Genomic DNA, 14,540 nt, shown 5'->3' with positions numbered 1-14,540 from the left:
TTGCGAGACCAGAGGCGACAAGACCTTGGAGAGCACGAATAAGGGGAGCAGAGCAGGAGGTAGCGAACGACGATCGATAGAGTGGAATAGATGGTAAACTGACGGTCAGCACGCAGGACAAAATCTTATCGGGCTGCGCTGCTGTCTTTGTGTGGCTTTATGGCCCGGCAACCCACCGGAATCGAGGCTTCGAGGGCGTGGCACGGAGATGCCCGCTCGACAGCATGGCCCGCTAAGATAATGGCGGATAATGGCGGATAGTCCCCATCCAGGGCGACTTGTGAGGCGCCTGATAGGTCTGATAGGGCTTGGTGAGGCACAGGCACCGCGCCGCGCTGCACCTAATCAGCCATTGGAAGCATGTGCCGGTCAAGCTAACGCTCACATGGTTGGCAGCGTCTAGAGATTGAGGAAGCCTCGATGTGAGGCTGATGGCGGACCGACATCTTTAGCAGCCCAGAGAAGATTGTGGTGGTTGTCGAGCTTTGATCAGGCAGCCCTGTCTCGTGCTCCCTTTTAGCCTCCAGCGGTCTTGCTCAATCAATGGCCTCAAGGCTCCTTCCTTCTGGCTGGCCAAGACTCGGTGTCGTGGCTGCCAAGTCGGAGGAGACGGACCTGCACCAAGAGCCACCTACGATGTATCGATACCCGAAAGCTACAACCTGCAGAGTGCTCTCCATCAACGTTGCGCCGCTTCTGCTGCATCTGACGGGGTGCGCCGACACGAACGATGTACCTGGGAGTACGGAGTACGCTACTGCAGCAGACCTGGTCTTGCAGACTTCAACCTCCTGAAGAGCCCTAGCTCACTGACATCAACTCTACATGATGACTACCAACTTAAGGTACAACGTATCTGTCCCAAGCGTGATACCTCCCACAGATGATCTTCAAGACTTTCTTCTCTTTGAAAAGTTTCCCTCTGCTTTTTCTTCGCTTCTCACCTTCACCTTCGCCAAGCCCTCATGAGACGGGTTCGTTCCATTACGTTACTTGATGGGGTCTCTCCACCGTCGCGTTATGTAAGCGTCGTCCCCCACCAGAGCCCTGAGGGTAGAGCAGCCGCAAAAAGCTACCTACTGTGGAGCGTCTCTGAGCTGTTTCCGCCACCTCATTGGCCCGTATGGCCGCCTGGGAACGGGGCTGCCCACCCTCCAAAAAGGGCATCTGCTGCTCCTCTGCCGCCGCTGAAAATCGCTTCCCTTTCCTCATACATACCAAACTTTTCCCTCGTCTCATCTCACTTCCCGCCGCATCCAGATTCAGCCTCTTCGCGAGCCAGCGGTTTCCACGACTCCGGCCTGCCAATGCGCTGAACGGTGGCATCTCCGGCTTCCTCCTTGGCTGCCCGCGCACGCCATGAGCCTCCCAGTTTACGCATTTGTCGCATCTGCCGCAATTCCGCTGCTGCCTGACTGTAACTAGAGCTGCTGCCGACTGTCTGCGGGACAGCCGTTGACCTCCATGGTACGGTGCCGTGACGGCCCCCTCTTGCGCCTTGCACCCCGCGCCATGTCCTGACTCTCTGCGCAGATGTCGTCGGCTTCTACAGCCACTCCGGCTAAACATGCCTTTGAGAGGCGTGTCGAAGGGGTCAAGTCTCCCAAAAAGTACGTATGATGAGAGCACTCTTCCCCCCTCCCTAGACACGATGCCTCCTACATGATGAACACGATATCAATGGGAATCTCTCCGAGAAAACTCCTGCGGAAAACCGATATAATCTTCTTCTTTGCCTGAACCCTACAAGAGCATCTGTCCTTCTTTCCTCTTCTTCCTGCTGTTCTGGCCGGTATGGATTGCTGACTGGCATCCAGCGATATTAATGCTTTGATTTTGGACTATTTGACCATGGAGGGCTACCCAAATGCGGCCGCAAGGTTCTCGAAAGAGGCAAACTTGCCGCCACTGCAGGACACCTCGGACATCGAAACGAGGCAGGAGATCCAGAACTGCATCCATAGTGGCAACATCCAAGCTGCCATTGAGACTCTGAACGAGTATGATCCTGAGGTAGGTCGCGTACACTGCCGCCGCGGCTCCCTCCCTTCAACCCCTTCATGATTAAAACAAGAGTTTATACATGCACCACGCATATGGCCGGTTTACCGGCCCGTGATGAGAAACACCACTTTTTTATGATACTTCACCTTGTCCTGCCTTTGCATCCTGTTATTCTGGCTTAGACATCAGTTAATCGTTTCTAACACGCGATTCAGATCTTGGACGAAGACAATGCTTTGCACTTTTCTCTGCTGCGCCTTCAACTCGTCGAGTTAATCCGAACATGCAATGCATCGGGGGGAGACATCAGTCCTGCGCTGAAATTTGCTACGGAGCAACTCGGTCCGCGGGCTTCCACAAACCGCCTCTTTTTGGATGATCTGGAAACAACCATGGCTCTGCTACTGTTCAGCCCCGACAAGCTAGAGCCGCAATTGGCAGCCCTGCTTGACCCTGGTCTCCGCCGTGAAGCCGCAGACAAGGTGAACAAGGCGATGCTGGAAAAGCAATCGATTCGCCGCGATGCTGCCATTCGCCAGCTCGTTAAGATGAGAGCCTGGGCAGAAAATGCGGCGCGAGAGAAAGGAACCAGCCTTCCGGATCGTCTCGATATCGGATTGAAAGGTGAAGAGCCCTCAAACCAACCTTGGCGAACCTATAACTCCGAGAACGGACATGAACCCATGATGACGACCTGAACCATTGAATGATGCTTATGACTACTGCGCTCGCCCCCCAAAACCTTCTACCATACAACGCTATTACCATAATGATAATTGATGCGCATGATGCCACGGACTGTTCGCTCAATACGCCGCATGGAGCAGTATAAGCCGGCGCATCCATGAAACCGAAACCTCCCGTCCACTACCATCATGCAAGTTTGGCGAAGGACATAGAGAATGCGTGAAGCAATGGACCACTTGCACTGGCAGTGATGGAAAGACTGTTCTGTAGCTATTCTTTCTCTCATTATACCAGCTTCGGTGCAGCTAAACGGCTTGCCTTGTAGCGTACCAATCGAGTCAAATAAATACAGCAACATCGTCACGAGTCTGCAGACTAATTCGTGGATTGAAAAAAAAAAAAAAACTTTGGTAATGATTTTTCTTCTAATAACCAGACAAGGACAGGCATATCTGATGCCTTACTTTGTCCGGACGTGCTTCAACTTGTTGGGCGTGTAGAGGAAGTTGTTTGCGTAGGCCTTGGGTGTGAACTTTCGCGAGTTGGGTTCCTGGACAAAGTACTCGTAGCCCTGCTTCTCCGCGAAATGGATGGCGTCCTCCTTGGACATGAAGTTGATGTGTGTTCCCTGCATGAAATCTCCCGAAGACTGCCATCCAATCAGCGGGTTCTCCCATCGGTGTCCCTTGGGCAGGACGTCCCAGTCCATTCGCCAGCGCTCGCCCCTGAAGTCGCCGGACTGTGTAGCGGGCTTGGTCTCCTTGTAGATGCTAGACATTTGGGTCAGAAAAGAAGTAGATCGTTGAGACGAGGTGGCCGGAGATCAAACTAACCGAACTGTCCGTGCCTGGAGTTCGATAGGAGCACCCGAGATGACGGCGGCCGCGAGGACCTCTTCAGTGCCGTCCTGCACACGCTTGGGGACTGGAGTGAATGTTCTGTGTCCCGATTAGCCTTCAAATTCCGTCTCCAATTCAAGATCGCTGCTCGTACGAGGTAGCCTTGTCGACGGGGGCATCGTAGTCGGGCTGGTTGGCGGCGCCGGGCATCGCAGGAACGACGTCGGCGGGCGAGTTGACAGAGCTTCCAAAGCGGCGGGGCACCGAGGCCAGCGCGATCCGTGGGCGCACGGCATTGTGCAGCAGGCGAGCGGCCGACTGAGTTCTGAGGGGCGCCATGGCTGGACAGCAATTCCCGTGGTTTTCTCGAATTGAAAGCAGGGAGATTGGGGGAACCGTTTTCTTTCGTCTGTGACGGTCGCTTGCGATGGTGGTTTGCGGCGAATAATGGTTCGGGGCGACGGCGGCGAGTGCTGATTGGGCGGTGCGGAGCGATGTTTTGCCGAGAACGAGTGCTTTTCGGCAAAGAACCTCTTGCGCCTGCTGCGGCACATGGGAGCGTTCAAATCCAGCGATTCCTCAACATTCCGCCCATCTCTGTCGAGCGTCTATTCCTCGTTATCCGACACCATGAGCTTCGTCACTCGCCGAGCGCTTTCGACGCTCATTCCCCCCAAGGTGAGATCCGTGGTGGCTTGTTCGGGTTGCTAGACGTTTGGCTAACAGAGAATATGTAGATTGCCTCCCCCAAGGTATGATGCTATCCCAGATGATACGATACACAACGCCGAATCGCGCATGTCGAAAAATCCTCGAAGAAGCCAGTAGAGAGCGCAATGATGGACGGGAATGGATTGCTGTGCGAGGAAGACGGACTGCGAGGATCTGGTCGGACGACATGCGGGACAATGGACTCTCGGCTAACAAAGGATCCTCGATGCTAGGCAATTGGTGCTGCTCCTGATGCTCTGCGCATGCAGCGTGTCGTGAGCTTCTACGAGAAGCTGCCCCGGGGCGCCGCCCCTGAGGTCAAGCCCAAGGGTCTCCTCGGACGCTACCAGGCCAAGTACTTTGGCAAGAACCCTTCTGCTACGCGTACGATGTGAACCCGTTCCAAAAGTTCTCAGATGCGGGATACAAGCTGACATGCCTCGAATTGTATAGCCATCGTCCACGCCCTGGTCTTCCTCATCGCCATTGGTTACGCTCAAAACTACTACTTCCACCTGCGTAAGTACCTGGAGCTGTCTGTTGCGGTACGGTACTCGGTAGCTAATGTTTTGGAATAGGTCACCACAAGAACAATGCGCACTAAAGTACTATGGATGGTTTGTTGATGCCGCTCTTCTCGAGACGACGAGTGGCCATGTAAATAGACTTAGAACGGTGCCGTGTATGCCCACGCCCGGACTTCCTTATGTACTATCAGACACGCATTGAATATTTTGCTCCTCTCCTATTCGGCGGTGTGAATGATGGACGAAACGACGCTGATTATGCTGGGTCTTAAAGTTAATCAACCTACTTCGCCCTTGCTCTTCTGCCTCTCTTTCTGGTGTTAGAAGGCACACAAACGTTGTGGACAAAGGATATCAAGCGGAAATATCGAGAGGCGATGGGAGGTGTAATTGTGCGGCAATGTTTCTTTCACTGGATTGGAAGTATAAGGTGGAAGTATAAGCTATCAATACTCCGTTTCATCTTGTCAAGGTTGTCATATTCCGTCCTGGTCGTCTGACTGGTCTCTACAAACACGGGCAGCAAGTGAATTGAATGGAACCTGATCGACCGTGCCATGAGTCACTCAGTGAGGATCTGCTGATGATGATGACAGCCTGCCTGGCTGGCAGGACAAACAGACGGCTATTGGATATGCTCATATTGTGCTTGAATTCACTCGAGACATGCCGCAATTCACCAGGGCTCTCGCCAATAGAGTTCAGGGCGGCTGTGTCTGCCGTTACTATGTATTCTTGGTCAGCATTCAATTCGCCATCCTGTCCGGGACAGGCGGTGCAGAATTCATAGACACTGTGCAGAAGTTCCATCCAATGCTCCCGTCAACCTCAGCCGCTCTCAATAGTACCCAAGCACGCCTGAACAATAGGCCCTAGACTGGTTGCGGGCTGGTCGGCTTGCGGCTGTCCTCAGCGCTCCCACACCGGGGCTTCAGTGGCTTCAGTGGCCGTTGGCGCGCACGGGCCCCCCGATCAGGCGGAAGTTTCCCACTCAGCGCTAGGCCATAACCAAACGGCCTGCAGCTTCGAAAATCAGGTCGCTTCCACCTCACCATCACGATTGCAAGCAAATTGCAGCCGAAGCCTCTCGAGCCTGGCGACTCATCCTGACGACGCCTTCCGCCGACACCGACCCTCGCTGCGAGGCCCTGGAAGAGAGGACTCAGCCCCCGAAGACTCCGCTTGCACCGCTCGCCGCCGTCGCCTGCATTCTCTCGAGAGCATCAGGTCGTTCCACTCGCGATTCCAGCTCCCCCTCCTCTTCGTCTCCTCTGCCCTCGTCGATCCCACGCTGCGGCCTTTCTCTTGGGTGCTGCTCAGGGCAAACGAACACACCGTGAGACCCTGTTCCTAGTCGAAACCCTCGAGAGGCGATTTGGTGTTTCTGCTCCTGTTTCTGGCTAGAGTTCGCATCTTACGACTCCCACCGGCGCACACTTGCCACCACGACGGATGATGGCCACGGAGCCCTCCACCGACAACTCAGCTGATGTGTTTGCCTCCAACGAACCGCAATCTGTGAGGCGCCTCGTCCCCTGCTGTTGCAAAGCTCGCAGGACGCCGCTGTAGTGGCGTCGGCGCAGCCCTGCTTTTCAGCCCCATCCTCTCATGGGTGTAACGGAGCCTTGTGTGCTATGAGCTGTGCTAACCTGATGTTGCTCGATCCGCAGGCGTCCGACTCTCGACATGGCGAATTGGAGCCGCCGGCTGTAAACGGAGGCTCCCCCCTCCCTGAAGACATCGCAAACAAACGCATCACGAATGTCGAGGACCAGATTAACTCGGCAGACGTCAGTGTGAGTGGGGGATCGGACACCGAAGCGTCGCGCGCAAAGGATGGCGAGAAAGGCATAAGCCGCACTGGCTCTTCGGCCAAGAAGCCGACCACCTTCAAGGCCGTCTCGGTCAACAAGACGTTCCTGGCTTCCAAGGCAAACCCTAGCGTCTCGTCCAAGACCAGCGACAAGCCAGCTGCGGGCTCGAGTACCCCGCCGACCGGCTCCGCCACCTTGTCCATATCACGACCACGGTTGGTTGCAAAGTCTGGTAGCGGTACCGGCACCTCGTCTCCGCGATTTTCATCACTGGCGAATGGCGGAAAGCCGGCTGCTGCGCCTGATCCAAATGCTGTGTGGAACAAGAACAGGCGTACGTGACCCGATCGACCCCAGATTTGGAGAATGAGCCTAAACTAACCCGATCTCACACTTGTTGTCTAGCGACTCCAGCCCCCGAACCCAAAAAGTTCACCGATGAAGAGCTCAAAAAGTATGGAATTCACATGGCTAGTCGCCTGAATGAAGAAGATACCCAAGGGCAGAACAAGTGGGCAGACATCGATGACGACGACGATGACTGGGCCCCCGAGGCCATCACCTGGGGAGATGGCACCAAGACCACTCTGCCCCATCCCGACGAGGCAGCGCGGGCAGCAGAGCGTGCGTCGGAATCAGCCAAGGAGGCTTCACCCGAGAAGCCCTCCTCCCCAGCGCCTCCGGCCGCCACGAGTACTCCAGTGCCCAAATCTGGGGGTCTTCCGTCTGGAAAGGGGCTGGTGCTTAAGAGCGCTGCTCAGGAAAAGCCGGTTCTCGTTGCGAAACCTCCAGCACCGCCAGCGCCTGCCAAGTCACCGTGGGCTACCTTGCCGCCTGTCAAGAAAGCATCACCTGGATCCATAGAGTCGGCGTATCCGCCGCGCGGTTCTTTGCGAGATTCATCCTTTTCCAATAACATGAATCCTCCACCTCATCGAGAGATGGGGGCCGACGATTACTCGCGCTCAACTTGGAGAGACAGGTCGTCGTATGGAAACAAGGAGCTCTTTAACTCGCGATCCGGACGATATGAACCCGTTCCCGACCGACGCCCGTCGATGCGTTCCGATTCCCAGACCAGGTATCCCGCCTTGCTACAGCGTGGACCTCCACCAGACCACCCAGCCGAGCCTTCTGCCGCGTTCCAGACTAGCCGTACTGCCCCGGATGCGCCATTTGGACGACGCCGCGGGTCCTCCAATGTTAGCGGTGGCAGCGGATCATATTTGCAGCGTCTGAGCAAGGGACATGATGGCTCTGTTCCACCGGGCCCCGAGTTCCTCAGTATTCGGAGAGGCTCTATGGCAGGTTCAGTCTTGGAGAGCCCAGTCTCTCCCGTGGCGGTATCCGTGATGAGTCAGGGACAATCTAGACACCAGCCATTGCACGATCCAACTTCGCGACCCTCTCCTGGAACAAGCTTCGCCGCTCCTCATCAAGGAAACTCACACCCTGAGCACCAAGCACCACCTCCCTCCCATAAGCTGGAAGATGACATCGAGTTCCAAAAGAAACTGATGCGTGAGGGTATTGAGCAGGCTAGGAAACGCCGGCAAGAGCAAGAGGCTCGCGAGGAGGCTGCACGCCGAGAGCGTATACAGAAGAAACTAGAAGCCATGGGGCCGCCCCCGCAAAAGAAGACTGAGGCGAAAGAGGCACCCAAGGAACAAGCAGCGAAACCGACGCCGAGCCAGCAAGCGGCGTCCAGTGACCAAACCTCGGCACCACCCACCGCGAAAGCAGACCATCCGCATCAGACAGATCCTGGTAGGAATGACGCAGCCAGTGTACCTCATATCGAAAAGCCTGGGTTCGGCCATAGAGATGCCCCATCAACAAACATGGTCCCGCCGGCGGGACCGACGAGCAGGCGGCTATCTCACAGCCAAGATGCAGAGCCTACCAGTGTCTGGGGCGGTCGACCCGACCGGTTCTCTTCGTGGGCTACCGGGACGCCCCGGAATGTGTGGAGCTCCCCAGATAACGACAACGGACTCGGAAATGGCACCTTTAACCCTCAACTCAGCCGCGTATCTGGTGCAACCGCCCAGCCGGCTTCAACCAGTAATGCCCCTGCCCCTATTGCTCCTCCCACTTCCGTCCAGTCTTCGCATAGCCGCAACCAAGTCCCCGCGCCTATTGGCTCGCGTGCTACGCGATATGGAAACATGGGAGCTGAGCTTGCGACCAAATGGGTGACGGCCGTGGCTGAGAACGACAAGAGGATTCACGCGGAGAAGCTGGCTGAGCGGACAGGCCGTGAGCGTCAGTTGGCTGAGCGTGGGATCTCGGTAGAGGACGCCCAGCCAACAATCAAGGACACATGGCGCCCCGTCCACATCCCAGGGGATGGGACCAGGCGCGCCGTGAGTTCAAGCGAGGCTCAGTTGAAGAACACTGAGGATTCCATCATGGGTGGCCAGTCTGGAGTCCTTGGAAACGGGGCCGGCAGCTCTGTCTTGTCCCCGAACGGTCCAACCGCAACTCCTCAGTCGCGGCCCTCTCGATTCTTCCCCACGAGAGATGTGCGCGCTGAGGTCGGTATCATCGAACCGCTCCGTCCCTCTACGCCATCTCCTCCGCCGCCAACTATGGAAGGCCACCCGGTGTATGAAGGAGACCACACGCGTCCGCATGTCTCATTACCCAAGCCGCAACCAGTGGTCAAGCTCCCTCCCGCCATGGTGGCCGCCCAGGCACTGCAAGCTAAAGCGAGTAATCCGTGGACCAATAGGGCGCCCTCCAGAGAGATATCTCGCGCCCCCATCCCCCATGGTTATCCCGCGCGACGAGTCTCTGAGGCGTCACAAGGAAACTGGCAAGACAAGATTAACAACCTTTTGAATGGTGGAAAGGCGTCTCCGCCGAAGCATATGGGAATAGACCCCGCCAGTCGGCATGCGCTGGATCATACGAGCCACCAACAGCCCACAACCGTCTCTTTGCCTGCTGTAACTGTGCAACACGCAACGGAAACCCCCCAGACGCTGACCTCGAAGCCCATGGCAGAGGAGTGCTTTGAAGAGCAGGAGATGGGCTCTCTGCCGCGGATTAGACTTCCGCACAATGCCCCCGAAGCAGCATGGCAGCCTGCGGCAAGCATCAAGCCGATGCCAAAGAGGTTCTTCGTACAGCCGTCGGTTGCCGAACCATATTATTTCCCGGCCGAGGTTGCTGGCGGCGGTAATGCTGTGAGGATTCTCTTTCCAGGGATGAGTGAGCCTAGGACGGCCACGATCCCCTTTTCTGCAGCGAGAGGCGGGCGAGGAAGTCACAGGCCATCCTCACGACACCGAGGTGGTGGCCACGGTTCTCGTGGTGGAGGAGGCGGTAACAGCAACGGCGGTGGCAGTGGCAACGGCAAGAAGGAGTTTTCCAATAGCTACGGAGATGCCGCGAATCCAAGCAGTGGCAGCCGTGGCAGCCGTGGTGGATATCGGAGTCGTGGATCTGATAACTGGAACCGGTTCTCACAACCTCGTGAGCAGGGCTCATCATCTAATTAGATGAAAACCCGTTCTATGTAAACAATCTTTGACCGACCTTCTTGGGATATGCTGGGAAGGAAAGGGTCACGGCCGGCTCCCTCGTGGACTGGCAAAGCAAATGAACACACACGACCTAGTTTTGCTTCTTCCCCTGCCTTTTGCGCCATCTTCTCACCCGACATCTTAGCCTGTGAGGCCATTGACACGATAGCTTCCGGTCTTCTCTCTATTCGGGGACGGATGGAGAAGACAGGCTGACTTTGACTACTATGTTCACTGCAGAGTCCGTATCTGCGTACAATGAAATCCGATTTGTCTCTGGACTTGTTACCAGAGGCGTGGTGTATGTATATACACACGCTTTTTATTCTCTTTTTGACGCGTTTGTTATGGACGTACCTGATAGCACATGGTTCAATGGTACCAGAGGGGTGTCTTTCAAGGACACTGTGGAAAACAAGGGCAAGGGAAATCGGGCGGCGGCTTTGGGGAGAGGACGAGGGGATAGGGAGTAAGGGGGAGATGAGACAGAAAGGAAGAAGAAGAGAGACGACTGGCCTTTTCCTCCTCCTTGAAGTGGATGGCTGCCGTCAAGATGAAAGGGCTCGGCGGAGTTGGGCTAGATGTTGCTTCTTATTGTACTAGTCGTGTCTGACTCCCTTTACCTTGCCTTACTTTACCTGGCCCTTGCCTTACGGCCCTTTTACCTCTGCCTGTCCGGTTATTCTCCTTGCGAGGGGATACGAATTGATTTGACTCTCTGTGAAGATGGTGTAAGGGTATGTTGAAAGCAAAAGAAAGCAAACCAAAGTAAAAAAAAACGCACTTCTTTTTTTTCTTCAACTTTGATGTTTGTGATGGTGTTCTTCCGTGATTTCGACGGCAGTTTCGCTATGTATGAGCTGCCATTTGGAGGCTTTCTATCTTACCCTAAGGAAGGGGAAAGGCTCTGAGTGGAAGATTCATCTGCACGAGGAGCCTTAATGGAACACGATAGTCCTTGGAGAGAAGTTGAGAAGAACTGCTTCCAGTTTACTATAAAATGAAAGAAAAGAAGGCTGAATGCTTCCCACGGTGCAATCCAAAAAGAAGGATTCTTTTGCTCATCAGTCTATCATTGTCGATGCATATCCTCCCGGCATCCCCTTCCAACATGTCATTTGTTCATTTTTATATACCCGTTCAACTCCAAACTCCCCTTCAAGTTCATGATATCATGGCAGTACTATTTCCCATCCCCGTCCCCCTTCTGCTACCTCATTCACTCTTTAAAGCCCCCAGATAGTAAACCAAAACAGATAGAAATGGTACTATAAGGACATGTATCGAGAAAAGGCCGAGATTTCTCTGCTTAAATGTCTTCAACAGCACAGTTGGGGTGCAAGACATAGATAACGTTCATAGGCGTAGAGGGGCCTGCGCCCTCGGTCAGACCTTCGCCCCTGAGCGCCATGAGGATGTTTTCCTATTGAGAGGATGTTGTTAGTCTATGCTCGTTGCTTGAAGAGAGAAGACGGGGGAAAAGCTTACCTTGACCATCTTTTTCAAAACCATGTTGGCGAGAGTCTTCTCTCTGTGGTAGTCCTCCTCGCTTTCCATCTCGGCTTCCTTCTGCTCCAAATACCAGTTAATCAGGACGCTGCCCTCGACACCGTCGCCGGTGCCGGCCTCATCCTCAGTCACCCGCTGGACAAACATGTTGACCATGTGAATGTACGTGTCATAAGAAATGGTGTACTTCTTCTTGGTGGCGGCGGATTGTGATACGCCGTCCTGACCCTCTTCGCCCATGGCAGCGTCGCCTTCATGGTCCTGTGCAGGAGTGGTTCCAGAAGCCGCATCTGCCGCGCGGCGAAGCGTTTCGCTGTCTTCCTGAACATCTTCCGTCTCCTCTATCTCGATGTCGTCGTGCTCAACAGAAATGATACTTTGGCGAAGCAGGTTATAGGCCTCAATGACCATGTCGGAGGAGATCTCCTCGACGCAATTGACCTTGGCAATAGCTTCGGACAGACGAATCATACTCTCAAGCTGACGGACGGTGATTCTGTAAGAGTTCTTGCCGGCACCACCCTGGGCATCATCGGCCCGGAGCTCCTTGTACTTTTCAACAAGGGTCTCCCTCGCCTCATCCGTGAACTCGGGGCGGAATGTCCTTGCAAAGCGGATGTACCGCTGCAGCTGTTCCGTGCTAAACTCCGGTGTGATGGCCTCGTCGCGCTGCTGGTGGACCCTGACGATGTGCTCGGAAAGGTGGCGATCGAACTGCTCGGAGCACTCATCTAGGACGACAAAGAACAGGTCGAAACGAGACATGATGGGTGCTGACATGTTGATGTTGGCACGGAGAGTGGTTTTGCGGTTGTAGCGGCCTCCCACAGGATTGGCCGCAGCCAGGATACTCGTACGCGCGTTGAGCGTGGCCTGGATGCCGGCCTTTGCAATAGAAATGGTCTGCTGTTCCATGGCTTCGTGAATGGCAACCTGATCCGCGATATCCATCTTGTCGAACTCGTCAATGGCGCAGATGCCATTGTCAGCAAGCATGAGCGCACCGGCCTCGATGGTGAACTCTCCCGTTTCCTCATCCTTGACAACGGCAGCCGTCAAACCGGCAGCCGACGAGGCTTTGCCGCTGGTGTACACTGCACGCGGAGCAAAGGAGCAGACATATTTCAGGAACTGCGACTTGGACGTCGAAGGGTCGCCAACAATGCAGATGTTGATGTCGCCTCTCAACTGCATTCCTTCAGCGGTTGTCTTGCTAACACCCGACATGAGCTGCAGCAGAATGCCCTTCTTGACTACTTCGTGGCCGTACACGGCCGGCGCAATAGAGTTGACCAATCGGGAGTAGATGTGGTCTCCGTGGACCATGGATCGCAGGTCGTCAATTTCAGCCCTGTTCATGGACGCTAGGACGGCAGCCTGAGCTTCCTCGACTGATTCAGCACCCTCGGAGGTGTTGCCGCCATTCTGAGTGAGAGCGTTGACTACATCGATGGCGCCACTGGCAGCGGACTGGCCGGTGGAGGTGGTATCAGGGGCAACCATACACGCAAGGAACGCCAGGCGGTACGTCAAGTCTCGGACTCCAAGGGCCTTGAGGCCCGTGATGCCGTTGCCTCCAACGTCAGCACCTCGAGGCGCGCCGCGATCGTCGCGAACGGCCGTGGGGCGCAAGCCGGGAAGGCCGAGCTGGCTGACGTCTGGCACCACAATCAGAGCACCTGTGAAGACGCACTTTTCACCCGCCTTGGCACGGTCAACAATCTCGCCTCTCAGGATGACATCCATGGTGCGAGGCATGCTGCCCGTGGGGATCTCGGAGCTGTTTTCCTGGATGCGGACCTTTTGCCAGTCGACGAACGTGCTGTGCCGAATGTCCAGCTGCCATGAGACTCTGTTCTGACACGTCTGGTTGGGGCATTGGGTTGGTTCGGTGTATCGGAATGTTTGCTCGACGTTGGGGACGACAGCTCGACAAGCCTCACAGACGAATGTGGCCAACGACAACTCGGGCCGCACCTCTGAGGTTCTCGTAACAGTGCCGGAGATGGAGAGCAGCTGGCCGATGTTGGCGGCTCTCAGGCTTCGAATGCGCGAGACAAGAGGGAGGTTGTAAAAGGCAATGGAAAACAGCTTGTCCGTCTGCTGGTGCTCGTTCTTCCTCTGAGAAAAGTCGCTTTGCGTTCCCGAGCCGTATTGGCTGGCGCCAGAGGTGCTCAGCTTGCTGGATGCGGTGGCTTGTCGGTGCTCGCGGAAGTATTGCGGTTCGTATTTCGCAATCATGTTGTGCAGGGCGGCGGTGAGGAAGGGGAGGAATCGATAGTACTGACGGATGACACCGTCTGCCAAACTTCCATTCTCCCAGGAGGCGAGGTGTTTGTAGTCGACGTAGAAGGTGGAGAGCTGATATGTGCGCATGCCCCTGATCTGGGCAATGTAATACTTGTTGGTTGTGACGGCGCTCGAGGGGGGTGCGCCTGATGAGAGCGGATCTTCAATGAAGCTATCGTCAAGGAAGGGATCGTTTGGTTAGTCAAGAGTCAAGAGCCAAGAGCCAAGACCAGTTCGGAGACGTCCTCGGTTCACTCACTTTTCGATGAAGCCCTCAAAGTGATCCTGGACCAGCAAGCCAATCCGGTCCTCGACCTTGGGGATGCTCGCAGCATCAGGGATACGCGAGCTGCGCGGCAGCTGGTCGTCGGCAAATGCGTCGCCCTCGCCATAGTCGTCCCGAGGCGTGCCCATGTTCTCTGAGGGCGGCCCGCGCGGACGAGCTGACGAGGACGAGGGGAAGCCTCCAGGGCGTCGCGGGGCCAAGCCGTCCGACATCATCAGGCTGGGTTCGCCGGGGGTAGCCATTGGGGGCGGAGGGGGGGAACGGCCTATAATGTGTGTAGTGAAGCCGTCGGGATATGCATCAGCTCAAAGGCGCTGAGGGTATGCCGATGCAGGTGCGAGGGC

The 14,540-nt window shown here is 55.6% G+C and overlaps 5 protein-coding genes across 5 annotated transcripts; 3 read left to right on the top strand and 2 right to left on the bottom strand.

Annotated features, from left to right (window-relative positions):
- Window positions 1–1,533: 1,533 nt before the first annotated feature.
- Window positions 1,534–2,702, top strand: CCMA1212_004170 (Glucose-induced degradation protein; the record flags this gene model as incomplete). The annotated part of the gene is made up of 3 exons (XM_073701486.1): window positions 1,534–1,610; window positions 1,818–2,013; window positions 2,220–2,702. The coding sequence occupies 3 exons, from the start codon at window positions 1,534–1,536 to the stop codon at window positions 2,700–2,702; spliced, it is 756 nt and encodes a 251-aa protein (XP_073559528.1).
- Window positions 2,703–3,153: 451 nt separating this feature from the next.
- CCMA1212_004169 (uncharacterized protein) lies at window positions 3,154–4,108 on the bottom strand. The gene is made up of 3 exons (XM_073701485.1): window positions 3,685–4,108; window positions 3,525–3,629; window positions 3,154–3,461 (listed from the first exon to the last, which is right to left on the bottom strand). The coding sequence occupies exons 1-3, from the start codon at window positions 4,082–4,084 to the stop codon at window positions 3,352–3,354; spliced, it is 615 nt and encodes a 204-aa protein (XP_073559479.1). The 5' UTR covers window positions 4,085–4,108; the 3' UTR covers window positions 3,154–3,351.
- Window positions 3,958–4,845, top strand: CCMA1212_004168 (ATP synthase subunit f; the record flags this gene model as incomplete). The annotated part of the gene is made up of 5 exons (XM_073701484.1): window positions 3,958–3,963; window positions 4,059–4,208; window positions 4,475–4,625; window positions 4,695–4,760; window positions 4,820–4,845. 5 exons carry the CDS (start codon window positions 3,958–3,960, stop codon window positions 4,843–4,845), a joined length of 399 nt encoding a protein of 132 aa, XP_073559480.1.
- Window positions 4,846–6,223: 1,378 nt separating this feature from the next.
- Window positions 6,224–10,088, top strand: CCMA1212_004167 (uncharacterized protein; the record flags this gene model as incomplete). The annotated part of the gene is made up of 3 exons (XM_073701483.1): window positions 6,224–6,286; window positions 6,325–6,916; window positions 6,988–10,088. The coding sequence occupies 3 exons, from the start codon at window positions 6,224–6,226 to the stop codon at window positions 10,086–10,088; spliced, it is 3,756 nt and encodes a 1,251-aa protein (XP_073559477.1).
- Window positions 10,089–11,421: 1,333 nt separating this feature from the next.
- On the bottom strand, window positions 11,422–14,519 carry CCMA1212_004166 (DNA replication licensing factor mcm6; the record flags this gene model as incomplete). Its single annotated transcript, XM_073701482.1, has 3 exons — window positions 14,170–14,519; window positions 11,601–14,082; window positions 11,422–11,535 (listed from the first exon to the last, which is right to left on the bottom strand). Exons 1-3 carry the CDS (start codon window positions 14,436–14,438, stop codon window positions 11,422–11,424), a joined length of 2,865 nt encoding a protein of 954 aa, XP_073559478.1. The 5' UTR covers window positions 14,439–14,519.
- Between the last annotated feature and the right edge of the window lie 21 nt (window positions 14,520–14,540).

The sequence above is a fragment of the Trichoderma ghanense genome (assembly GCF_004382785.1).
Source record: "Trichoderma ghanense strain CCMA-1212 chromosome Unknown scaffold_4, whole genome shotgun sequence".
Taxonomy (NCBI): domain Eukaryota; kingdom Fungi; phylum Ascomycota; class Sordariomycetes; order Hypocreales; family Hypocreaceae; genus Trichoderma; species Trichoderma ghanense.
The sequence above is the reverse complement of the archived record's forward strand: the minus strand, read 5'-3'. Positions and strand labels throughout refer to the sequence as shown.

Excerpts from the sequence above, each read along its gene's own strand:
- CCMA1212_004169 (XM_073701485.1), bottom strand. The coding sequence starts at position 4,084 with ATGTGCCGCAGCAGGCGCAAGAGGTTCTTTGCCGAAAAGCACTCGTTC. Across the intron at positions 3,630-3,684 it reads CCCGTCGACAAGGCTACCTC|AACATTCACTCCAGTCCCCA; the intron begins GTACGAGCAGCG and ends ATCGGGACACAG. Across the intron at positions 3,462-3,524 it reads CTCCAGGCACGGACAGTTCG|CATCTACAAGGAGACCAAGC; the intron begins GTTAGTTTGATC and ends CCAAATGTCTAG.